Source organism: Zeus faber (genome assembly GCF_960531495.2).
Source record: "Zeus faber genome assembly, chromosome: 3".
Classification (NCBI taxonomy): Eukaryota; Metazoa; Chordata; class Actinopteri; order Zeiformes; family Zeidae; genus Zeus; species Zeus faber.
Window position 1 is genome coordinate 28,621,118 of NC_137190.1, and position 27,318 is coordinate 28,648,435.

A 27,318-nucleotide genomic window follows, 5' to 3' on the forward strand; every position below is an offset into this window, starting at 1 on the left:
TGTCCTCAGAGTACCACCCCCAGTCCAACGGCCAAATGGAGCGGAAGAACCAGGAGATGGAGACGGCCCTTCACTGCATGACATCTCACACCCGTCGTCCTGGTCTGAGCAGCTTTTGTGGGTGGAATATGCCCACAACACCCTGACCAGTTTGGCCACAGGCCTCTCCCCCTTCCAGTGCGCCTATGGCTTCTAACCGCCTCTGTTCCCGGCCCTTGAGAGGGAGGCTTCCCCCCCGCCTGTCTTCTGTCTGCGCTCCCCGTTATCTAACCTGCCTGTCCCCGACGACGTATCCTGCCTGCCCCCTGCCTGTGTTCTGTCCGCTCTACAAATAAAAGACATTACCAAATATCCCTGCCTGTCTTTGTGCTGCAATTGGGTCCTAACCACACCGGTTACAGATATACAGTATTGTTTGTGTGTTCAAATCCTTACCATATTTTTTCGGTAAGGCTGGTATTTGTTTAATTATAATTGAATTTTTATTTATTTATTACTCTCGAAGGGATCTCGTCTTGACATTGAATAAGGCAGCTGTTGATATACAGGGTAAAACTTAGCAAGTAGGCTAAAAAAGAGGAATAACTGTTTTGTTTTGTACACTAGAGAGGTAATGGAATGTGTACATTCGCTTACTAAAAATGTAAACACTAAAATAAATGTGAAATACGTTGGCCGTTTCAATGGCTTTTCATTTGGGCATTCCAAAATTTAAAGTTTAAATTTAAAAATATCTTGTGAATCGATTAATGTTGTAATTGTGTATTGACGGATATTAACCAACCCGTCTATTCAGTGTTTTATTTCCGCAGTTTTAAGCAGGAATCCACTGGCTGCAGCTTGACTTTTGACCGGTGTAGATATGACTGCGTCTGATTGGGAAGACCTGAAGGATTGACAGCAGGATTGATCAAAGAGAATTGCTTGACAATTGAGTAAGGCCATAACATGTCCAGCATTCAAAAGGTGTTTGTAAATTGTTGATATTATTGCTATTTGTATTTAACTGATTTGTAAATACAATTATTTAATAGGCTAAATCGGAATTATTGTGAGATGAAATGCATGCAAGCATATAAATGGAAAGACATTGATTGAATTTAACTCTATACCTCATACTAAGCTCCATCGTTAAAATTATTGTCAGATATTATAGAGTGTCCTATAGAACCAGAACCATTTTGATAGTTCTTATTTCAATGTGACATTCTCCTACATTTACCTAGCTGTTGAATCAATATTCATACAGCAAGTTGAGTTCATGATTACTGTGTTATCATTTAGAGACATTGATGTCAGAGAACCCTGGAGTGACTTTCATCATGACACTGCATATTACTGAAGCTCTTGAAAAGTTCAACTATGGTGATTAAGGCTCATGAGTACAACTATTAAGAGGGTTTTCGGTTTGTTTGTCTGTCTGTCATTGTTTTTGGACAAAACAGTGTTTGTCTATTTTGTACAACCGGTTGTGTTTGTGTTTGTATCTCTTGTAAACTGTCTTTTGTTTTATTTTGATTGCATGAATATGTACGGGCAAATGTGATATGGTGCAGTGTAGATGATTAATGAGAAATACAGAACATCCGTTAAATGTTTTGATGTCATAACCCCCCCCATTCTGATCTTCCTATTTGTGTTGTTTACATTAATGTACTTGACCCCATCTCTATAGGAAATGTTGGCCGCCGTACCTGATATTCCTCATGCCTAATGATGATTGTCTCCTCCACAAACGTTGTTTTTCCTCTACTCAAAGGCATCCTGCACTGAATGATTGTAGTGGCAGAACCACTTGGTACTGTATGTACTGAGCCGTATCGCCCCCTCTAGTTTTCCATTGTTTCGCTTGTTTGACTCATGGTGGGACCATTTGTCAAAAAGGAAGGATAGTTAGAGAATTAAGGAAACATTATGACTGTGCTCAGAACCGACCACACAGTGAGAATTCTCCAACACCAATTTCTCCATTTCTCTTCTACTGCATGTTTTTCCAATACCTTTTCCTAATGTGACAGCAACTTAAAAAAAAAGTCTGACACCTACGATCTCAAACATAATTCCCTATAGAAACTATGACGCATATTACAAAAACACGATCGGCACTGAAATAATAACATACCCATGTGAAGAACAGACAGGCAAATCAATAGAAGGGTAAATCATTTTTTCACCTATATATTTTTGTTACTAAAAGAGGAATGGTATGGATTGGTTTCCCCGTTTAGTCAATTGAAGATGGCGGCCTCTAGGGGGCACTAATACATCTGAACTGTCTGGATGGTTTCATCATGAGAGAAAAGTTGTGGATGTTTTCAGCATTTAGAAATGTTGCAGCGTGTTGGTAAAACAATAAAAGAGCTTGTTTCATGTAAATGTATGTTTTTATGTCATTAATGTTACTGGGCTCAATATGTGCCCTTTTCTGATGTGACGAAACAGACATATCAGAGACATGGTATCATGCTCTCTCTTGTGATGGTTAATTAACACTTTCCATCCATCACCTTTATGTTCACAGCAGATGAGTTACTCCTCCTGTTCCTCTCACTGCAACTTCTCTGCAACACAGCTCATTGGATCTTTGCCCCATCTGCAGACACATCTCAAGGCATGCTGAAAACACATTATTATTACAGGTACTCCTCACTTAAAGACTGAGTTCCATTCCTAGGACCGGGTATTAAAGCGAATTGGTCGATAAGCGAGGACCCATGTAATTTCACAGTAAGGGCGCGTGGCGATTGCTAAGGCTAGTGTAGTGAATACTGACAGACTGCGGGAACGAGACAGACCAGTGATGATTAGACGTATACAGTGTATATAGTTTATATAGTATATATAATATATATAGTATCTATAGTGTATATAGTAAAAAAGGGTGAAGTGCGATGAGATGCTTGAAGCTGAGAGGCCGTGCATGCGGCACACATGGCGCAATGTCCGCAGCACACAATACAGAATGGTCGGAGAGCTGGTTGTAAGTCCGAACAGTCCTTAAACAGGTAGGTGGTTAATTGAGGAGTACCTGTAGTATGAAAAAGTGATTCCATCTCTGAGCTGAATGTCCGACGGCTGTAATGACAGTGGTGGGATTACAGTTTAATGTTCCCTGCTTGGATTGAACTGTATGTCTGGGCTGTCATTGGCACGTAACATTTAGCGCGGTCATCTAGAATGTGCAGGGGGTCCTGGATGCGATCTGGATCGAAGCCTTCCTCCACTAATTTGCCCTTCATCTGCTTGAAGGTCCCAGTCACTGCCACCTCTTTCTGTAAGATGCGAAAATAGCCCACTAAGCACAAACACCCCTCGACAAAATATATACCGATTCATTTAACTGTAACCACAGAAGTGAAAATCACCTGTATCCTCACGAAGCGAGGCCGTGCGTAAGAAGGCAGGTGGTCAATAACATGGTGATACATTTTGCTTCCATCAAACTGAAAACCTTCTTTTAGAGTCATGGCGGCGATCCCTATTCTTCCTTCATGTCCTTTAAAAGGAAAAGACAGAAGGCAAAGCCGGGCAAGCAAAGAGATAGAAAAAAAGCTTTATATGAATGAGTAAACTGTAAGCAAAGTACGCAAATAAATTCTTTTCACCTTGCACTTGGACTCCATAAACATTGGCTTCCTTGATGCAGATGATACCGGTGAGGACGTCGGCTACTTCTGTTGTGGCCACATTCTCCCCTTTCCACCTAATGGAGAAAATGGCATTTAATGCAGTGGTATTCAACTTTGCTTTCATTATTTATTTTCATTATTAGTATTTTTGTTTCCTTAGATACACACTGTTCTGCGCCCGCTCACCCATGTGAATAGGCAACAAAAGCCACAAATTAATGTCACTGCCCCATCTAGTTTATTATAAACTATGTTGTATTTGTACTTTTTCCTCAAGTCCTTGAAATGCTAGGGAGGGGGCTTGGCAAAAAGAGTTTGAATACCACTGATTTAATGTGTATATACAATATGTTGGAAATGAAAGCAGTTTTAACTCGATTTGTGTCCCGTGCATTGTTAATCCTGCAAAAATAATTATTTCGACATATTTCTCAGTGCACTCAGTGCTCGAGATAAGAAAAACCACTCCTCCGACAGGCTCATCCAACACCGGCATCCGTACCTTAGAACGGACTGAGATGCATGAACACAACAAAAATTAAATCTGTTAGCTAGATAGACTGCCAGTGATATGTGGAATACCTTTGACTTCTCTTTGTCTTTGATAAACCCCAGTCAATATTTGCGTAGGGTGTATGATTTACCCTTGGTTATGTGCAAACATTCGTTCCAGGTGCAACTCCATCAATACAGCCCACAGTGGTGGAAATGTGTGGCAACTACCACTATATTGTGAAATACAGAAGAACAATGCATTGTTCATGCACACATTTTTCCAAAATGATGTTACTCTGAAATAATTCTCATCACCCCTTTAAAATGATTGAAAAGGCTTTAAATAGGTATGAAGTATGAACAGGTTTTCAGCAGTTATAACTTGAACTTGAACATGTTAATGAATGTGATCTCGTCTTGTTTTTATTCTGTGAAAAGAGTGGACTTCTAAGGTAAAGGAAGCAATATCTGGGGAACTCCAAACCTGAAAGTGTCCCCGACGCGGTCCTGGAAGTAAAGGAAGTTGTCTTTGTCGACCCTGAAGAGGTCTCCGCTGTTGAAGTACAGATCCCCTTTCTGGAGTACGTTGTGCAGCCGCTTTTTCTCTGTTTGTTGCTCGTTTTTGGCATAGCCCACAAAAGGAGCGATATTTGTGATCTTCGACACCAGCAGTCCAGTCTCGCCTTCGGGTGAAAGAGCGAGACGCAAAATAAATGTTGGAGATCTTGAAGTACGAGTAGAAAGAGCAATATTGTCTTCCCAACTGAACGAGAATATACTGAATGGAAACTAAAATCCCTTGAATCGATTCATTATTACTATTTTTGTGGGGAAGATTAGTGCCTATATTTTAGAAAGGAAATGTGTGAAGCCAAACTGAATACGATTTAACTGATTTATTTTCATAGATTTTTTTTTTTTACTGTGGGACTGAATGGCATTGGTTGGATTTGTGTTTGATTTAGACTGGGATTTGGACTCCTACCCATTTGCTTTCAAATTCATTGTCGGTTTATTGAATATATTTTCTTCACTTACTACAGACGTAAAAACAATCTGAAAAAATTTAGAATAAAATAATAATAAAATACAATATAATAAAAAGTAAAAATATAAATAGCCTAGATCACATAATTTTCAACATTTCTGTTGTATAGTTTGGGGAGAAACCACTGTTGTTTGCCATTATTTAAGAGTGTGTATGTATTGTCTGTTTGACAAGACAAACTGGCTTCCCTATCCGACACGTCAGGAGTCACATGTAGGTAAGCACAGAAAAAAGGAATTTCCTTAATGTATAGTTGTTAATCTTAACAAACAATCGTCGATTAATTGATAAACTAAAACCCAATGACTTCACCAGGCGTGGTGCCATGGCGTGTGGGGACCTAAGCGCGTCCCACACCTTCGGGATTTTGTGACTTGGTGCAAGGAGCATTTCTCCTGTTTAATTTAAATTTCATTTTAAAATAGTGAAGTTTGAGTCAAGACTCGTTGAGCTGGTTCGCGCATATAGGAATATTTACGACCTGTGTTTGCCGTGAGTTAAATATTTTTACTTTTTCCAATGCTCCTCAATGGAATGAGTTTGATGTTACATACTGTAGCAGATTAAGTCTGGTGCAGATATGGACATCGAGACACTAATAAAAGTATTTGATATAAAGTTGTATATATTCTGTTGGTGTCAGGATCCTGCCCTGCTCTTGCTTAATATCTGTCTCTCACTGTCTCCCTCTATCTCTCTCTGACTCCCTCTGTCTGTCGCTAGGTCCCTCTGTCCCTCTCTGGCTCTCTCTGTCTGTCTCTAGTTCCCTACGTCCCTCTCTAGCGCCCTCTATCTGTCTCTGGTTTCACATCCCTGCCACTGCAGACCTGTCCCCAGTCAGCAATCTCACCACCTCTCTTCACCTTCCTCATCACACCTCTTGTAGATAACCTGTTTCCCATTCACTCTCTCTCAGTCAGATTGTTGTGTCCGTATTTAATTCTCGTTCCTGTCTGCCATGCTGTCTATGTATGAGCCTGTTTCCTGGACCCTGATTCCCGGCCTGTTTCCTGGACCCTGATCCTCTGCCTGTTCTCCTGGACCCTGGTTCCCTGCAGATAGGTTTTGCTGTTGACTGTTCCGCTGGTTTCACCCCTACCTGTTCTACATTAAACCTTGCACCTACTCCTGAGCCTTCGTTGTGCCCTGCATTTGGGTTCACCTGACCGTATCCGTAACAACTAGCGTTATCACCATAGTAACATGTCACTTGTTTCGTTTTGCTGTCATACCTCTCCCTCGCTCCGGGTTTTTTTCCTCTCCCTGTGCTATTAGCCCGTTCCCGTCTACCGTGTTCCATCTTAACGCAGCATTATTTGTTGAGCAATAAACATTGTTTTCTACGCGCAGCCATACTTGTTTGCTGTTTTAAATGCTAAATCGCACAATGTGGTGTTGCAATAACCAATCACGCCTGTTGGCTCACTGATGGCTCATTGATGATCATTGATGGATCATTCACATAGTAAAGTGGGTTTTGCTCACCTTTAGGGGACTCAATGCACAGGCCACTGATATCCCTAATCGGCTCGTCTCTCTGTGTATCGTACTTGATTATAGCGTAAGGAAACAGCTTCTACAGGGGAAAGTTGTATCAGAAAGCACATCATAAATGTCACTTTCTCATAAAAAGTATAACAAACAAAATGTAACGCTGTTTCAATGGCCTATATGGGTCATACTCATGAAACCACCATAAAACATGAATTCTATTGATATACATATGGGTGTTACGGTAATGAACTTTAGCTAATCTTAGTTTAGTTTAGCGTAAACACACGATAGGGCAAAATGCATGCTCCATCACTACATTTCCTCACTACTCTGTCTACGGTTGTTTAAAATTAATATTTGTGTCAAAAATATGAAATATTACATTCTTACAGTAATGTAAGGGTACATTACTGCAACTGTTTTTCTTCCATCTGGATGTGTTACGGTAATTGAATGGTTTATAAGAAAAACACTAATCTAATACTTAGAAACAACCATGTGGGTGGGATAGGAGCCGTGGTTTTCCATCTGCTACAGGGGGGTGGTGGGAGCAGTGGCACAACCTTCAGCAGACACAGCTGTGAGTAGTTGACAGAGGCTTTAAAAACCATGTCTCATCTGTCTCTTCTCATTTGTTACCCACTTTCTACCAAAGCGAACGTTAGTCACCTATTGTAACTCCAGATTCTATGAGTAAACGCAGCCCATTAAAGCTATCATTAGTGGGTTTATTCCTCAGGCGCAGCACAGAAGTCTTTTAGTCCACGGCAACCTACTGTAAGCCCCACTTACGGATGTACTCTGCGTTTAAATAGCGGGTGCGACCCTCAATCGGTTCCCATAAAACAGCTTTATCTTCAGCCATTTTACGGGGCCTGTGAGGCCCACAGCTTAAAGGTCTGCACTTATACTCAGAAGAATCTAGAGTTAATATGGGTAACTCATTTTCTATTTCGTATAAGCTCAGCCCTTTAAGGCTATCGCTAGTGGGTTAAAGGCAGAGCAGGATATAATCTATGCCTCACTGGGTCCGTCCGGTATGATCAGCACAACCATACCTACTCCAGTAACGAATCTCTAACGCTCCATTCCCAGCCACTGCGTCAGGTGTAATGACACACCACAGGACCCATATGATCCTGAATGGCACAACATGGCAGAATAATAAATTCTCTATGGTGGCATGCGGGCTGGGAACCAATAATTATTTCCGCTGTGATAAATAGAGACGAAGGTTATACACTATAACAGTCCCACAAGTCGCAGAAGGCCGCAGGTGTCCCTCTGATGCCAACGGGCATAAGGGAGAGCGCACAGAAAAACATACAGTATCAATCACTCCGACAAAATACTCAGTACAGAGTGAGTCATAGAGAAATGGGAGACATCCCGCAAATAAAACCAGATGAAAGAACAGAAGAAGACCAATAAGCTGCAGTGCTAATGTCTTCCACTGACATTCCTCTGTGCAACGCCATGGAGGACAAAATTCTCCTGGTGGAGTGCACCCTGATGCTCTCCAGATGACCCGTCCGAGAGGAGAGATATGCCTATGAAATAGCCTCACACAGCCAGTGTGACAGGCGCTATGCCAACAGGGGAAGCCCTTGAGATCGCTCTCTGTAGTGCACAAACAGGCTCTGGGAACGGCGTACATCCGCCGTGCGCACAATGTAGAAGGACAGCGCACACCGGGCAGAGGAGATGAGATGTGGCTTACTTCTCCGAGTTGTGAGGGGAAGGAAAGTATCCATCCAGAGTGAACCAACAGTAGACAGTGATACTTTTATGCGTAAAAGTCGGGTTAGGGTGTTAAATTGCCGAGCTGCCAACTCCTTGGATCCTGAGGCATGAAGGAGGCACAGGTGGAGGAGCGCAGATAAATCACTTACTCGCTTTGCAGATGTCAGAGCCAATAACAGAGCCGTTTTGGCTGACAGGAACATAAAGGGAACCTGGTCCAAGGGCTCAAAGGGGGCTTTAACCAGCGCGCGTAAAACCAGTGCTAAGTGCCACTGAGGAGCTAAGGAGCGTGACACCGGTCTGTGTCTCTGCACAATCTTTCGGAAGGGTTTCAATAAAGGGTAACTAAACAATCTGTCACCAAAACCTTCATGACAGGATGAAATAGCGGGAGCATAAGTCTTAACTCTGCTGGAGGAATAAAAGCACCTGAGGCAGGGGACATGCTGTGGGATCTAGGTCATTCCCCACACACCAGCGTTGAAAAGCTTCCCATTTGGGAGAATATGACGCTCTGGTAGAAGTGGCTCTCACACCCTGGATAGTGCGCACAACATTTTGAGAGAGACCCAGCCTCCTCTAGGCGTTCCTGTTCAGCAGTCAAGCCCATAGGCGCTGGCCATCACTGAGAAATTCCTGATCGCTCCCTCCGCTTGGGAGAGAGCATCTCCGCGCCATGGGATTTCCCATGGCCAGCCTGCTAAAGGCCGCTGCAGGTGTGGGAACCATGATGGGGCCAGTGGAAAAGCGTAAAGGAGCATCCTGGGCCATTGCCGATGAGCAAACGCATCCACTCCCAGCAGAGGATTGTCTTGCGAACTCAGTGAGAACCAGAGAGCGCACCGTGCACTTTAACCCTCCGAGGCAAGTCAATAATCTCAGGTAGAAAAAAGTGACTTTGGTTTATAAATCTCTCTCTACATCCGCATGATTTTATCATGCGCGGGCGGAAAAAAAAGCCAGAATCCTTAGAATCGCGACTTCCGTTTTAGAATAATATAAGATTTATTAAGATTTGGCATTAAGGGATACCTTGCATTTGTTCTCTCTATCTGTCCTTCCAAACCAACACCCATTTATCATGTCAATGGATTCGCAGCTCCCGGATCCACATCCTTCCATTTAGACCTGATGCTACTTTGCATAATGACGCACACCCCGCAGTGACACAGCTGTGGCCACGCATCAATGTGAGGTGTGGACGGATTCGATAAATCATCATTTTCTGATACTGAGGAAGATTCAGAGGAAGAAAGACAGCATTTTTTATCGAGAATTGACCCAGCTGAGGCCCTAATACCTGACGATGAGTAAGTAACAATCTTTTTACGAGCACAAGCTAAGGTTGAAATGATTTCTGCGTCTTGTACACCCATTCACTAACGCTAAGGTTAGATAACCAGAGTGCAAGGTGAAAGAGCTAGCTAGAGACCGCTTTGTGGAATCTTGTTTGCCGTGACAATAACACTGTCAAGATAGCTGACGTTACTGGCGATTGTTACAAGGTCAAGAGATGAGATTTTTATTTTGCTAAACAAGCTAAGCATTGTACAGCACGTCCAGGTGAGGTAGCACGCAGCCTTTATGCAGCTCTGCTCTCCTCTCCACTTAGCCCTAGCCTGCATCTTACAACCTTTTTGTTTTACTTATGGTTACAGTGACAAACACACCCCTGCTCCAAGTTGCCACACAACAGCCACGCAGTCTTCCAAGACGGATGTATGTTTCCAATTAATTTGCATTATTGTATTGGCGTGTACGTGTGTGTGTGTGTGTGTGTGTGTGTGTGTGTGTGTGTGTGTGTGTGTGTGTGTGTGTGTGTGTGTGTGTGTGTGTGTGTGTGTGTGTGTGTGTGTGTGCAGTCCATACAGTCCATAAGCTGGTGAGCTGTATGTAATATGCGGCATTCCCCTGCCAGGTGTGATGTATGTAGTCTGTAGAGATATGTCTGATGATGTAAATATCACATTTCCTTACACTTTTTTAAAATGTGTTATTACAGTATGAGAGCACCTCTACAAGTTGCCACAGAAAATCATCTTGAACCTACACCAGCTAGCAGACCAAGACCGGATGCTCCTACTCCTCTATATATATATTTTGTTCATGAATTCCAATTTTGATTTGACTTGGAAGTGATTGTTGGTTTTAGAGTTGCTCTTCTCACCTAGAACCTAGAACCTATCACCTAAAACCAGTTTTTTGAGTTTTTGTATATAGTCTGTATGACGTTTTCAATAAATATTTCAGAGCAAAAAACAATTGTTACATTTCTTGCATTGCTCACCCTCCCCAATTCCACTAGCCTACAGCCTCATTACTTTGTCTGACGGTCTGACAGAGACATGGCTCCGCCTGCTGCAGATCAGCACCTCTAATGGCCCCCACCAGGGGGTCATGAATTTTCAGGTCATTAGCTAATGGCTCCTCTCACACCTTGGGTCAACTGAAATAAAGTTGTGAACAGTTGTGATAAAACCTTGTTTTTACCTATTTAGACATCAGATATGATCAACTATTTTTACTTCATTATATACCCAAGACCTTTATGAACAACTTTTGTATTGACAAAACAGTTCAGTCAATATATTCTAGTTTGTGCTTTGACAACATTTCTGGCGGCAACAAAAAATACAAAAACATACTCTTTATATGTCTGTGTGTGTTTGTATGTATGTGTGTTTTTGTACATTATGTGTGTTTAGTCATGTATGTCATTGCTGCTGCAACACTGGAATTTCCCTTTGGGGATAAATAAAGTATCTTTACCTTATATCTTGTCTATTTTAGATCTATTTAAAAGCTGAATAATGATACTGATCAAACTATTGATGGCATATCAATGTAGCTGTGATTTTCCTTAAAATAGATGTATCAACAACTTTGGAGTAAAAGTGTGTTAAGTTAATTATATTTAGATAAATATCAGAGTGGACTTAAGAGGGTTAAGGAGATAAGTCTTGTAAAAGGTCTGCTTGGTTAGAAATGAGTTTTTGTTCTATGACACCGCCTTAAGGAGAGAAGTCTCATAAGAGTCTGCTTGGATAGACTTATATGTTCTGCAATACTGCCTCAAGAAAGTGCCCTTCTAGAGGGTCTGACTGGGTAGAACTTAACTCTGTGGATACCGCTTAGGAAGAAAAACCTTGCTAAGGACTGAATGGGTAGAGTATAAATTTAGTAAATAATCTCTTTGCAAGAAAAATAGTGTTAAAGACTGAACGGCCTTAATTTAGGCTGTGGATATCACATAAGTAAATTCGATGTAGAAACTGTATTTGGCTGGTGAAGAAAGACAGTGTGAGAAAGAAAAAAGGTAGAAGGCCACGAACAGAGAGCAGAGGGATATAAAAAAAGGAGAGGGTTTCTCTCTCTGTCGCTGTGTGTGTAAGAGTTTGTGTGTGTGTGTGTGGCAAGAATATGTGCGTTGAAAAGACTTGTATTTGAGTCTCGATGCTTATAATTTTGCTTCCAAGGGACATTATTGTGTGAAAACAGTCCCCCAAAAGAATATTAGAGAACCGAAATAAGACCCTTGAAAGGAACTGCTCATGATATATTGTCTAAATACTAGGGATTCTGATAAAATATTCTTGTGTGTGCACAGATTGTCTGAAGGATAGAAATTGAATTGTCTGTGTTTCAGTGAGCGCGACCCCTCGGGAATAGTGCCGCTAAGGACTGTGAGAAATTAAGGAGTTGAGTGTGTGATGAGTGGGCCGGTTGGAGAACTCCTTGAGGAGCTTGGTGGGGAACAAGAACCAGAGGTCAGAAGCGGAGAAGGAGAGAGAAAAACAGAACTTAAATTTGAGGAAGAGTAAAAATACATTAGAGTATATTAGGATGAATATTTGCTGAGTAGTAAGAATAAAATCCGGATATGACATTGTGTTGATCAGGAATTATTGGTTAAAGGTTCTTGAATAACTCTCCAAATGCACGTTGATCTGATCAATTCCCATGAGAAACCCAGGTGCTCACTGTTTTGGATTAGGCTGTTTCTCAGCAGTGATACTCTACGTTGGCTTTCAATCGAGGGTTCCAATTCTGAGGTCATTGTGTACAGATCTGATTCTACCCTTGAGAGGTGTCACTCAGCGCTGTGGGCAGCTGACCTCGAGTGGGGGGTGAAACTGGGCGACCTTTGCTGGAGTTTCAGAGCCTCACAGGGTGAGCTATATCAGGACACAGTCAAATTTAAAATTCAATATACTAAAAGCAAATAAAACAATATAAAACTACATTTTGTATACAAGCCAATTAAAAACAATAAATAGATAAATTAAGAAGCAAATAAAATAAACAATTCAAACTTTTAAGGACAATTAATAAAGATAACGCAAAGTTAGGCGTGATTAAAGAAAAGAGGTCGTGTGCAAATTTGAAAACAGCAAAGATGACGATGGCACCAGTACAAAATCTGGGTAAATGGTTCCCACTAAGTAAGGAAGAAATAAAATGAACATCACAAAAATGGGCAAAACGTACCAAAAATGACTATATGGCCGAAGGAGGGAACATTTGACACGGCATTTTGACACGGCATCCAGTGACAATATACACCCATCACAAAGTAACAGAGATGATAGAACAGGGAAAGTCTTGTGCTAAACAATGCTAGGCTTTTGGAACATTTAACTTTGCGAACATACCCAGATGTCACATTAAAAAGATGCTCCACAGGAAATCCAGCAGAGCGAGTTTCTCATGACTACAAGGGCACACCAAATGAGTGTGTGGCAGATTCACTTACATACACTAAACAAAGACCAGATCTGATATTCACCCCAATAATAAAGGCAGATAATGAGCTGTTTGTGGATGGATCATGCTTCAAGGATCACATTGGTAACTATGCAGGGTTTGCCTTGGTCAGTCACCAGGCGAATCAGCAGTTTATCACAATCCAGACTAAGGCCTGTCCACAACCATTCTCAGCGCAACCGGCAGAATTGAAAGGTCTAACAGCAGCATGCAGAAAGGGTGAAGGACATATTGTCAATATTTATACCAATTATGCATATTCTCATGGAGTGTGTCATCTGTTTGGAGCAGTATGGAAACCAAGAGGGTTCAAGAAAACGGATGGCACACCCATTCTGCATCACACTCAAATTTATTTGACTTAATGATAGCTTTGCTGTTACCAAAACAGGTGGCAATCGTTAAGTGCCAGGCGCATAAGAAAGGCAATGACTACATAATCGTTGGCAATAATAGGGAAGACGAAGCAGCGAAACTAGCTTCAAAATGTGCAACAGGAATTCAAGCTCCGCTGATTATACCAGAGGAGGTGCCAAGCTTAGATGATATTATACAAATGCAGAAGAATGGACGGCCTGTGAAGGGCCCAGAATGGACAGTTTGTCTACCAATCAATGGTAGATGCGCGTCTGGCTGAATGTAAAGTATGTGCCAAACAATGTGCGAAAAGCCATCATTAAACCATTAGGACATACAGTATTCCAACACCAGAAGGACCTTTTAGACACTTACAGATAGATTATGTGGATATGATTAAATAGGTCAATGGTAAAAGGTATATGTGGTGGATGGGATGGCTTGAGCAGCCACACCTGACACTCATTGGTTAGGCTAACGAGCGTCAGGTTTAAAAACCCCATCCACACACGCACTCAGGATAGGAGCCCTGTCATGACATGTTCCATCTGCTCCTGGCTAATTCCACCTAGCCTCATCTCACAATAAACTGGTGTGAACAACCCCCCATCGTCTGTGTCTCTGTGCCGGAGGGCCCTGAAAATGCCACTTGGGTGGTGTGTGGGGGCGAAACTGTGGGGCTCCGGCACGGGGAAGGGACACAGAAGGGCCGTCCGAAGTCGCCCTGGAGTCACCAGCAGTTCAACGGGTGGCCCCGGGATTAACCCTCTCCCAACTGGCAGCAGCAGCATCCAGGCGGTCCGGCTGAGGACCGGGGGAGAAGCAGTGCAGCAACCACCACAGGTAATCGCTGGCAGCTAGCTTCTCCACCCTGCAGCCATCACCGGGACCATCCAGCAGCCAAGCAGCCAGGCCACCCCTCCAAGCAGCCCCCGCAGCAGCCAAGTCCAGCCAGGCTGTCACCAGCCAGCCCTGCAGCCTGAGGCCCCATGCTCCGGAAGGTCAGTTTTTCGCCCTGGAAGGAGGCCGGTTGAACGTGCTGCTCTGGGGAACCCAGGTCGTCTGGAAGGGGACCAGCTAATTATTTTTTGACATTTGTTTATATAAGGTATGGGAACCCTGTTTCAGAGTTCAGTGTTTAATTTATTTTAGGTATAGTAACCCTGGGTGACTCTATATTTTTAGGTATAGTAACCCTGGGTCAGAGTCTGTTTGAAGCATTTCTTTTAATTTTTGTTCCCTGCTTGGGGGGGGTTGCGGTAGGCTTCGGCCAGGAATTCTTCCTGGCCTGTTTGGTGTTGGGGGTATGTGGTGGATGGAATGGCTTGAGCAGCCACACATGACACTCGTTGGTTGGGCTAACGAGCGGCATCTCTACAATAAACTGGTGTTAACAACCCCTGTCATCTGTGTTTCTGTGCCGGAGGGCCCTGAAAACGCCACTTGGGTGGTGTGTGGTGGGGAAACTGCCACAGTATATGATGGTGAAAGTAGACAGATTCAGCAGATGGGTAGAAGTCGTTCCATCAGCAGACTTAGGAGCATAGACAATGATAAAGTTCCTTACTAGAGAAGTAATACCTCTATTTGGTTTGCTAACAGGGATCAGTTCAGATTATCATTTATACAGAAGGTTGTGAAAAAAGTGATGCAGCACCTGAGAATAAAACAAAGGCTTGGATGTGTGTATCACTCACAATCACAGGGAAGGGCTGAGAGAGTGAATGGCACGCTTAAGCTTAAGCTGTGAAAGCACAAAATTAAGCTGGGTGGACTCACGTTAGCACTAATAAGCTACCGCATGCAAGCTAACCCAGAAATGCATCTAATCCTGCATGAAATGCTTATGGGTCGACCCGTGGCTGTGTTACGTGGACCACATGAAGTCCACCATTAGAACTTTTGCAAATGGAATTAAGAGAATATATCAGACAACTAACTGCAATCAATTAAGTGATAAACCAACAGGCAAAGAATAGTTTCAGAGCCAACCTAGAGACAGCATCTACCTGAGAGTCTTCAGGAGACGGTGGAAAGAACCAAGGAGGGAGGGACCCTGTATAGTGGTTAGAGCAATGGCAACTGCTATTCAGGTAGAGGGAAGCACCACATGGTATCATCATAACCACTGTACTAATGTACCGCAAAGGGACCAGACCATGAGGAGGAACCAGACCCGGATCCTGGGGGCCCCGCAGCGCCCCCCCGAGGATGGAGGGTAAAAAGTTTCAGGAGAAGGGATTGTGGCTCCAAATGTTATAATGGAACAAGTGATCACCTCCAAATTGGAAACTGCCTTTGTTAGAGATAAAAGGTCTGTAGAGCAGACGGTGGCTAGTATGCTTTTACCAATTGTACTCCAAGTGCACCAGGAGATTCAACAGGCCCTAACAGTGAGGGACAAGGCCACAGAAGATAAACTTTGCTATTGGGTGATAGATCAATCAACTAAGAGAGTGGCAATATTTCACAACAAATGTTATCTTACTCTGATCTAAGTTGAAGGACAATGGTATGTGAGAATAAACCTAGGGAAGAGACAGAGACAGGACACCTCCGTAGAAATGACTATGGTAGCGTATCCAATAGTGTCCATACACTCGTATAGATTGGGATTCTCTAACTAATGGAACATCTACTCCTGAGGTAAATGAAAGGGGTGTAACCAACTCCTCAGAAATAGAAGGAAAGATATGGAAAGGGAATGGGTGACATGCTGGTCCCAACCCCTACCGAGTGTAGACACACCAAGGGAAACTCAGTTCGATGAAGACCTGAGTTAGGTCAACTCACTATATGGAAGAGCATTAGGGAACGAGTGGTATGAATGGCTGCAGTATACATCACGCCAACATAACAGAAACCTTGCTGGGCATGTGCCCAGGAGAATCAAAATCGGCTGAACGTGGTCCCCATTTTATAAAGTTGGAGCCGGTGTCAAAAAAGTCATGAAGCCTGGCTCCTGTACTTGAACAGGTTGGATGTTGTGGCTAGTCTACCCCGAGGGATACATCTGAAGGTCACAGGGCACGGGTTAAACCACCTTGTGCAGTGGACTATATAGATGAATGCAGCAGGATAGATAGAGATGAAATCTCCGGGGCACGACTTATGGAGACTGTCCAGGTGGGCCATAAGACTATGAAGGAATGGTGTGCAGATAGTAGTGTTATAATATCTAAGGAAGTGTCAGCTAGGACAATTCCTCAGATAAGGAACATTAAAGTCTATGGACTGCACGAATGCTATTCGTGAAAAGGACAGGTCCTGGTGGGTTGTTTCACTAAATGTAAAATAACATTTGATGTAGAGAAGGGTCAGGTGATTATAGATGCAGCAAGTACAATATCCCAGGATGGGGAGTGGTGCAGTTCATTGTTATACACTGGTGAGCCATTGGCAGACATCTTCTGGATGTGTGGGGGAGACGTTCTGCGTAATACTCTACCAGCAAATTAGAATGGTGTTTGTGCTCGTGTACAGCTAATACAGCCCATCTCGTTAATGGCTGGAGATTAGGTAAAATCTGAAAAACCACAGCATAATAGGAGAAAGAGAATATACACCACTGACCTTAATGTTTATATTGATGCAATCGGCCAACCTGGTAGGTATGCCTAATAAGGTGAAAGCACGAAGTGAGATATCAGTAGGTTTTGAGCTATTCTTTCACTGGGTCACACCAATCAAAAACACTGAATGGATTAATTTTGTGTATTACAATTAGCAGAGGTTCATTAAATACACTGAGGATGCGCTGCCTTCAGTAGGAGAACAGCTCTATGCGACTAGCACTATGACCTGGCAAAATAGGATAGCACTAAATGACTTGTTTGCAAAAGAGGAGGCATTTGTCATATGTTCGCTGAGCAATGTTGTACATTTATTCCCAATAACACTTCACCCAAAGGGAGTTTTACTCTGGACATGAATAAACTGAGGAATTTGAGAAGGGAAGTAACGGCTGCTGCGGGCAGAGGAGCCCACACATGGGATTGGTTAAAGGGTAGCATAGGAAGATGGGGAGCCATGTTTATGAAAATAGGGATAGCTACAGAAATAGGGCTTGTGATAGTTGGAATAGTCTTCTGCTGTTTGCTTCCAGTACTGAGAACCTTTATTACTAAAGTGCTGATTGATCAGACATCCATCCAGGCTGCAGTCAGGGAGGCAACGGTTGTCACCAATCACCACAAGGAGGCTGTTCTGGTGGTTGTCAAACCAAGAGTATGTCACAGCTGCTGGTCTCCCCTGTAACGGTCATAGAGGTCCCCTTGACTGCCCGTACTGTAATACCGGTTGTGTGTGGCCGTTCCGAGTCAATGCTGAAGAGGAAGCAACCATTTAGAGGACGCCCCACCGCCCCAGCCCCCTACTGCAGTTGCCTTGCTACTGCAGTGCAGTAGGGCTGGTAAGGGTGGGGCTGGTAAGGGTGGTGGAAGAGCTGTGTACAATGCTGCACAGCTAAAGAAGAAAGAAGACATCAATGAATAAAATACGTGATTTGCAGTGTATTGTCTGTATTTTACTTTTTGCTATATCAAGGTCTATATTTGTTAATCTTTGTCTGTTTATACCAAAGAAGATGGTTTTGCATATTTTTATCCATCATGTATATCCTTGAGTACAAACAGTTTATTTCTGATAATCAAATAAACCATGCATGGCAATGTTTTTGTTTTGTTTGCAACACATGTAAGCATGTGGCCCCTAATAGACTAGCTATGGGAAATGTTTATTCAATTGCTTGCTGTAATTTTGTGTTCGGGCAAAGGGGGAAATGTAGTATATATTTTAAGCTTATTTTTATGGGAATCAATGAATAATTAAACATGTCTTTGTGTTGGGTATGCCACAATTAGAAGTAGATGTGGAAGGCAGGAAGTAGGCTCCTTCCATCAATCACCTATAGACAAGGAATGCAGAGGTTTGGAGTATTACATCAACCTCATAAAATATGTTTGCATGAAGACAAGATAAAACGTATTTAGACATAATATAAATAAGATATAACTTATTTTGACATATGAATGTATTCAGACAATTCAAATAAGAGTGAAAGCATATCTCAACAGAGAGGCCTCTGAAAAGCCAGAGCGGTGTGGGTGTGGGTGTCTGATTTAGATCCGGCTTCTAAGTAATGATCTCCATATGGTGGTAAGATCAGAAGATAGGAGGAAAATAGGAGGGAAAAACAATATAGAGACAAGGAGGGGTCAATGCTTTGAAAATAATATATATTTTTTGCAAGCCAAAGAGTGTCGTCAGTGTACTCTACAGACCTCACTGAGACTGGTTATTATTTAATAGAAGTCTTATCTGTGTATTCAACTTCCCTCAAGCGCTGCCTGTTTGTTAAAGAACCTCAGAGTGGGGTTTTCTCCACGACAAACTCAGGGAAAGCTGAGCGTGCTCCCAGCAGGACGTCATCCGGCTCCAGCCCCTCTGACAGGAGGGGGAGAGCAGGGGGCGACCCGCATTGAGTTTCCATGGAGGGAGTCGTCCGCATTGAAGAAGTCGAGCACTTCATTCAGGGTGTAGTGGTCCTGGGCAGGAACATCTTCATCCGAATCGGCCACAGCCGCAAAAGCATCCGCCCTGCGCTGCTTCTCCACCAGAGGAAGGAGCTTGCAAAAGGGGCACACCGCTTGAGGGGTGAGTGCTGGACCGGCGGGCTCCAGTCTGGGGCAAGACTCACAACAGGGGTGCAGTCGAAGCTCAGGATGTATCCTGTCTCGCACACTAGACACACACAAACCCCGCTTGATGAAGTCATTTCTTTCTTCTGTTGAGTGTTGCTGCGTGGCTGAGGAAAAATGGGACCCAATTGACGGTTGCATTGGCTATTTATACACAAGGTGTGTCCATAAGTGGGGCCCACAGTAGGTGGGCTTGGACGAAAAGATTTCAGTGCTTCGCGTGCGGGCAAGGGATAAACCCACCAGCGATAGCCTTAAACTTGAACTTGAACTCAAGCAGTCCACAGAGCCCGGAGCTCTGCGTTGCTGCTGCCAAGCGAGCTGCTGGAGCTCCGGGCTCCACTGACTACCGGAGTTCAAGTCTGCAGACTCACAGCTTGTGTATTCTAATAATTTGAAGAAAAAGTGTGCTCCGCCTCAATAAAATTATATATTTTACAATATTTCGGCTTGATTTGCTCAGGCTTGCTTGTCTCCACCCCCAGCACTAGGTTTGCATTGGTGGAAAAGGGGCAAAAATGCCAGTGAGGCTTGGTCCTGACCCCAGTACATTGAATGAAACAAACCTGGACATACCTTCTGGCTTCATCCAACCCGGCCCACACAAAAGACAGTCTTGTCACTGTGGGCCGTATAGTTGGAATTGTATATTTTCATGTTGAAATTAGTGAATTATTTCACATTTTCTGTGAGTATGGGTATGAATTCATTTGACATGTTTTATGGTGGTTTCATGAGAGACCCATTTAGATGAAAAAGAATGGGTTAATAAACTGGGACTATTAAATTCAATCAAACATTGAATCCATTATCACTAGAAGGTATCTTGGTATGAAGGAATGATTCAAATATTTAAAAGGACCTTTCAAACAAGTTGTCAGTGTAAAAAAGGTTTGTGTCAGGCATGAGCGCTGTCCATACCCGATGTAAAAAGTTGACGCGCCCGACGGCACCGATCTTTCCCGCGTAGTTGACAAAGCCCACGTTTCCCTCGGTGGAGGCGTAAAACTCTCTGATCTCTATGTCCCCGAAGCGACTGAGGAAGTCCCTCCACACGTCAGCCCTCACGCCATTGCCGATGGCCAGACGCACCTTGTGCTCCTTGTCATTCTCTTTCTGCCAGGGGTTTTTAGAGTAGAACATCAGATATCAGACATTTTTGAAAATTGGAACAAAAACAACACAAGAAAGAGATTACATTGCAATAATTTAAGTCTTTATGACCTCATGTTAAAAAAAAAAAAAAACATGAGAACAAGTGACTTTGCAAGCTATGGAGGCAGAAAATATAATCCTGTGATCTTTTGAATTGGCTCGAATGTGTGTCAGTGTCTGAGAGAAAAGAACGAAAGAAGACAGATGGAAAAATAAATAATTTTCTTCCTTGAACACATGCAAATCAATACAGAGTTTGAAAAGTGTTTCATGAAGAGAAAAATGTGTTTCCTGAATAAAGTTTCCCCTGTTTGGTAGGATGAGGAGGAATGTTGATTTTGACTGCAACCACACTATGTGTAGAGATCGGTGGTATCCAAATGACATGTATTTGTTTAATTCATATCTTAATTCGTTCTCCACATTAAGTAATTTGCATTTTACCTCAGTCACACAACAATGATATAATGTAATTTATATTAAGATACTTTTGGGTGTAGTAGCATGTTGTATAATGTCAGACAATCAAATGGCTTTCTGGATTTCCAGCTTCTTAGTACCATGTTTAGTGTTTTTTCTCTGTTCTTATGGATCCCTGGCCCTCACTGCGCACCATGCAAGATTTAGATCCAGCTCTGTCTGAGTTTTTAATTTTCAATGGGATCTTTATAAATTAAAATATTATATAATCTTAGTCTCATTGTCTATTATTAACATAAGTATATCTATTATATACTGTGTGTATGTGTGTGTGTGTGTGTGTATATATATATATATATATATATATATATATATATATATATATATATATATAACAAGTATAATTGTGTGTATGTCAGCCTAGACCCATCAGAGCAAAGCATATCTTATATATTATAAATCCAGGTGCTTGAAGTGCTTGAACTTCATCCTCCATCCTTGAAGTACTGGAATACCTTGAAAATGGCCCCTTTTTGTGCTGAAGTGCTTGAAAAGTTATTGAAAAAAAAACGTGATAACTGAAAACCTGTGATATTCCCCCAGGTTTTGGTATAATTAAAAAAATCCAGCATGTTTGGAAATAGACATTATAATAGTAGATGACAATGAGATTAATTATATATATATATATATATATATATATATATATATATATATATATATATATATATATATATATATATAATTAATCTCATTGTCATCTACTATTATAATGTCTATTGAGAGATTGAGATTAATTATATATATATATATATATATATATATATATATATAATTAATCTCATTGTCATCTACTATTATAATGTCTATTTCCAAACATGCTGGATTTTTTTAATTATACCAAAACCTGGGGGAATATCACAGGTTTTCAGTTATCACGTTTTTTTTCAATAACTTTTCAAGCACTTCAGCACAAAAAGGGGCCATTTTCAAGGTATTCCAGTACTTCAAGGATGGAGGATGAAGTTCAAGCACTTCAAGCACCTGGATTTATAATATATAAGATATGCTTTGCTCTGATGGGTCTAGGCTGACATACACACAATTATACTTGTTTTGGAATCATGCTTGATTCCATACTGTTAGATTGTTGTCAAGTCACCTGTTTAGATAACATAACATAATACTTTATGAATCCATGAGGGGAAATTCAGGAAATAGTAACATGCAAATGTGAAAGAGAAAATGCTAGTGGCAGAATAAATTTTTTTGTATTTTGGCATTTTAGGCGGGGGGGGTCCGGTTACTGAGCCACTTAATATGGAAAATCTATGTAAAGACCAGCATCTATTCTGAGCTATCTACATAGAGACCAAGCCAGCTCCAGCCAGCGGGCGTCATACAGGAATCCGACACTATACTCCACGTGATGCTGTCAGATACTGTTTCAATGGCCATACACAGAATATTTGCACTACTCCCTGCTACGCCCCGGCAGCCTCACGAGTCGCTGCCGCTCAAAACATTACGGATTATCCTAATGAGGCCTGAAAACTGATCCACATTTTAACGACTACTATTTCAGTCAGCCAGCCACGCTCTTCAGCCAGAATGTACAGATTTGGAAAGCATCTCTGACTAGATCCGCCTCGATACACTGCCAGTCACAGAAGCACTTTGCAGGATTCTGGCCCTGCAACTGTTGTAAAGAAGATTCTCAGCAACATTGGCAAAACAGCAGGGGAAAATCATAATGTATACTATAATGCATGGATATTAAGTGTTGAGTTCACTTTTTAACAAACTAACAATTTGAAGACTCTCAAAATGTCAAACAATTGAACTATGCAAGTGACAAATTATCCCGTTTATCCAAAGTTTATGAATTGCTGAAAATTATTTTGTCATACCGAGGGTTAACATATATGCTTACCTTGGGTGCGATGCAGAGGTAACGCAGTACCTCTCCTATGTACTGAATGACCGTCACATTGTATTTCCGGCAATCGTCCCAGAACTGAGAGGCAGAGAACTTCCTCTTCAGAATGATAGTGGAGCCTTTTGTGCCAAAGATCAGGAAGGGGGGGTGGTTGTATGATTAGCAAGATTAAAATATGCAGATACTATTTCAGTCAACTTTTCATTATATAAAAAAGATTTTTAGTTAAAGTTTTTTTATTTAAAAAAGTGAGAATTTGGTAAATTTTGTTTAGAAATCAAAGAACATTCCAGATTCCCACACTGTGAGCCCTGATAAATTAAGTTCATTTCAAAATGTATTACCTTAATTTTTCCAAGAAATGTTTTATTTTAGCAAATGGGGCAAGTTCTGTTGAACATACTTAATAGGTTGAGTGGAACACGGCTGTTTGGTGCAAAAGGGAAGACCAGTGTTGGGGAGTAACTACGGAGGAGGGGGAGACTTTTATTTGGAATTTGAAAGACATTTCCCAAGCCTCCTGCTTAAAACAGAGTTAAACACAATATAGCTTTAATAGATTCAAGAGGTTTAATAGAGGGGTTTGTTGTATTTGTAAAAGTAAATAAAGCTTTACCATACATTTAAAGCAGTGCTTCCCACACCTTTTTTTTTTTTTACAATGAATTAACCCCACAGCACACGACCGTCCCTTTAACCACTAAAAACATTACAAACATGTATCACTGCGCTTATTATTATGGCCAACTAATAGTTCTCACTTTCAGTGTAAAACTTGAGCTTGTTTTGATAAACAAAGAGGTGGTATCCTGGCCAGACTGATGAATTAGTACAGCCTTGCAATTTTGATACTGCCATGGATCATTTCCGTCTGGATTTTCACGGCACACCTGGCGAGTTCTTGCACTAGTGTGCCACCCCAGTGGTTGGAAAACACTGACTTAAAGGTTTTAGACTAATGTGAAAGAATACATGTAAAGTATTCAGATCAAAAAGTGATAGGGATGCTTTGGGGGCAAGTTTTGTGTGGTTATATCTGCTTTATTTATTCATTAACAAAATGTGGATTTTCAGATTCCAGTCCGAAAGGGCAGAGAGTCAGGGGGTTCAAGGCCCAGTGGGTTATACCTGTGCATGCGTCTGGTGACTACTGTCTCTCACTGGCAAGTGGAGTGAACTTTGGCACATTTAGGGGGAAAAGCCTTGCTTAAAGCCTTTAGCAAATATAACTGATTTCAGCTGTGTTGGCCTGGTTGCTTCTGATTAGGGGTTTTATGGGGGACAAAAGGCTCTTTCATTTAGTTTCCAGGGATGGGGGTGGGTGGTGCATGAATCTGACAACTTAGAGAACGTGAGAGAAAGTGAAACATAACGTCAAACTGTTCATTCAGCACAGAAGCCAGTTCATTGTGCTCACAGTTTTTACAGGTATTCTGTCTCGAGGCTAATTGATTAGTCAAACAACAGATTATTATCTGTCACAGGCAGTCAAGTATGGTCCAGTAAAATGATGATGAGCACACTCCGGGGGCTGTGCAAAAAAACAAAGTAGGAAGAAAGAAATTAAATTGTCTAAATCAGAAAAAATACATACACAAAAGAAAAAAATATAAGCAAAAAAATATAAAGGTTAAATATCTTAATTTGAGTGGTGTGAAAAAAAAAGAAACATTTTCCTCCATTTGCTGAGTAAACATAGAAAGTAATTTCAAGTTGCCTGTTTGGGTTTGTGTACCTAGTTATGTTATTTTACTGTAATTATACTATGTACATTAATTGCCCCTATTTATCGAATAATCAAAAGATAGTCGGCAGACAGATGATTCAATTGTGTGAAATAAATGTCATTTTCAGCCCTTACTCTGATGGACTGTCCTCTTTCGGGAAGTGGTGACTGTGTCTCAATGCTGGGTTCTCAGATCTCGGTATCTCACCTGTCTCAATGGAGCCGATAAGGCCGATGACGAACCCAGCCGTGTGATAGAGAGGCAGGTTGAGGTAAATTACATCGCCCGAGGTGACGCCATTGGACGACAGAACAGCCAGAGCGGTAAGGAGGCGGTTCTGGTTGACGATGGCTGCTTTAGGGAGACCTGGAGGGGATTCCAGGCACAAGGCAGATTGTGCCTTGATAGGTTGTTGGATTATATGATAAATACGTTTTTCTCCAAACAGTATTTTGACGGCTACAGTACCTGTGGTTCCAGAGGTGTAAATAAACACGGCAGGACTTTTCAATGTGACCTGCGACCTGAGAGAACACGGCAGCGGCTCGTCCGATGCCTGCTCCACTTCATCAGCAAAGCTTTCAATTCCAGGTGTGTCACATTCCTTGGCCATCAACAGGATGGTCACACACTGTTCTTTAAGTGAAGGGAGAACATCCTCCAGCGCCTCCTTAAGTTCTAAAAACAAGCCATGGGATCGTCAAAATGGAAAATTAGGATCTTGATTTCGAGACAAGACATGAATTGAAATCTACGGCTAATGCAAATGCCACTCCAGAGTTTTATTTATAGTTAAGGTAATGCTCTGATGAGTTTTAGTTGGATTTGAATCCTATTGACCAAAGTGGGAGCATGTTCAAATTGCACTTCAATGTCTTTATGTGCTTTTAGTTGTTTGACTTGCTTTTGTTAATGAAAAACTGACGCCGGTGGTGTGTGAATTTCATGGATCAGCCGCACTCAGACAAGATGAATCAAATGTATATTCGGGGCAGTTCCGACATGCCGTCATCCAAGTTTGATCCAGATCGGTCCATTATTGTGGAATTACTTAGTAAAAAAAAGTTGTTTTTTTTAAATCATCACCGCAACGGCCATGTGCATTTGCAAAAGGTCGCTCGATGGCATTGCAGTCTAGTTATTGGTGAACAATCTGGACCTCACCAAGATGGCGTCACGTGACGTCAGAACTTTATGGATGTCTCAGACAATCTGAATAAGATGTGTATTCCAGGTAGTTCAAACATGGCGTCGTTTGACTTTCATCAAGATCGGCAGTTCACTACTGTGGATGGAGTTTGTGATCAACAATCGCAACCTCACCAAGATGGCGCCACATACACGACGTATAAAGACATAGATCAATAAGATAAAGACACAGATCGCCACGCACAGTCACGATTGGACTTTAACTAAAGGAATATAAAATACAAACTCTTAACCATACAAAGTAACAAAGGGACAGATATTATTTTAACCTTTTAAATTTTTTATTTTTGACAGAATGACAGAATTTATAGACATTCCAGAGATATGACTGGAACACAAACTTCCTGAATTAGAATTACTGGTAAAAAAATAACCATAAGCAATTACATAATACAAGGAACATGTTTTTATTGTGTATGTGTTTTGAAATATTTTCATTATTTTTGTGTTTTTGGTGTAGCCCACTACACGCACATTTTTTCAAAAGTAAGTTAAACCACTTACCTTAGGTGATTTATTTTTAGGTTTATAAAATACATTATTTTGAAGGCAGTTTTCTGTTGATTTACAAAGTGCTTAAAACAATTCTGTTGCCCAAAATGGATTAAAAATCGTGATAAATAATTGGAATCACAATATGGTATAAAATAATCTTGATTATCATTTTATCCATAATCATGCAACCCTACTTCATCATGATAACTTTTGTTAGTGACAGCCACAAACACCACCCGATCATAGAATTACACTGTAACCAGGCCGGAAGAAATTAACTTCTGCAGTCCCAAAACACACTCTTCCATTATGCTTTAAGAAGGGCAGACTACCCTGGCCCCACGCATTGCTGCCTGCAGATATATTGATATGTTTTTAATCTTCTTTTCTTTTAGATAGATGGATGGGTGTGGGTGTGTGTGTGCTCGCACCTGGGGCGGCTATCAGCACCTTGGCGCCGCAGCAGCTGAAACAGTGCAGCAGCGACTTGGACCGGATGTTGTGGTTGAGCAGCGCCGCTGGGGACCCCAGCTTGGCCAGGGCCAGCCAGGTGAAGACGAAGGCCGGCTCGTTCCCCATAAACAGCGCCACGGTGTCCCCCGCCGCGTACCGGGGATGGGACAGGAGGCCGTTGGCGATTTTATTACTCCTCCTGTCGGCGTCCCGGTACGAGTAGCGCTCGTTTTCAAACGCGACGAAGAGCTTCTGCGCATGCGCGGCGGTCTGTTCCACAAATCGGTCCAACGCGAAAAATAACGGTTTCCTCCTGCGGCGGAAAACGTACGCCATAAAAATCCTCAGCAGGCTCACTAGGTAGACGGCGTCCTTCCAAAAGTAAGGGAAAAGCGCTGTGAGTGCGAGGGGGACCAGCAGACTTGCTAGGAATAGAGAAAGCATGTACATTCTGGCGTGTGGAGGTTTTCAGATGGTACGGAGTCATTAGAATGCGGGGACTGCGAGCGGGAGCTCAGGTCCGAGGCAAACTTTTCCCCGTGTGGGCGGGGCTTCCTACAGGCGTTCCATTGTGCTGGACTTTCTCATCCAGAGGCAACCTGCGGCCTCGATGCAGCAGAGGGAACAACAGCGACACTTGGCAATGCAGTGTTTATTTGTATGGCACATTTTAAACCCAAGGGCAATTCAC

General features: G+C 42.1%; 1 protein-coding gene across 3 annotated transcripts; it reads right to left on the reverse strand.

The window, feature by feature from the left end:
- Positions 1–826: 826 nt before the first annotated feature.
- LOC307227999 (long-chain fatty acid transport protein 2-like) lies at positions 827–27,107 on the reverse strand. Of its 3 annotated transcripts, none has more exons than XR_013844069.1 (11): positions 26,606–27,107; positions 24,939–25,148; positions 24,678–24,836; positions 22,738–22,862; positions 20,151–20,345; positions 6,658–6,748; positions 4,609–4,807; positions 3,606–3,703; positions 3,366–3,496; positions 2,508–3,272; positions 827–886 (listed from the first exon to the last, which is right to left on the reverse strand). XR_013844069.1 is itself a non-coding variant. In XM_079997458.1 (10 exons), the coding sequence occupies exons 1-10, from the start codon at positions 27,075–27,077 to the stop codon at positions 3,096–3,098; spliced, it is 1,857 nt and encodes a 618-aa protein (XP_079853584.1). In that variant the 5' UTR covers positions 27,078–27,107; the 3' UTR covers positions 2,274–3,095. The 3 variants fall into 3 exon arrangements, 1 of the variants encoding a protein (XP_079853584.1); XR_013844070.1 differs by lacking the exon at positions 827–886 and having other exon boundaries at positions 2,274–2,616; positions 3,029–3,272; XM_079997458.1 differs by lacking the exon at positions 827–886 and having other exon boundaries at positions 2,274–3,272.
- Between the last annotated feature and the right edge of the window lie 211 nt (positions 27,108–27,318).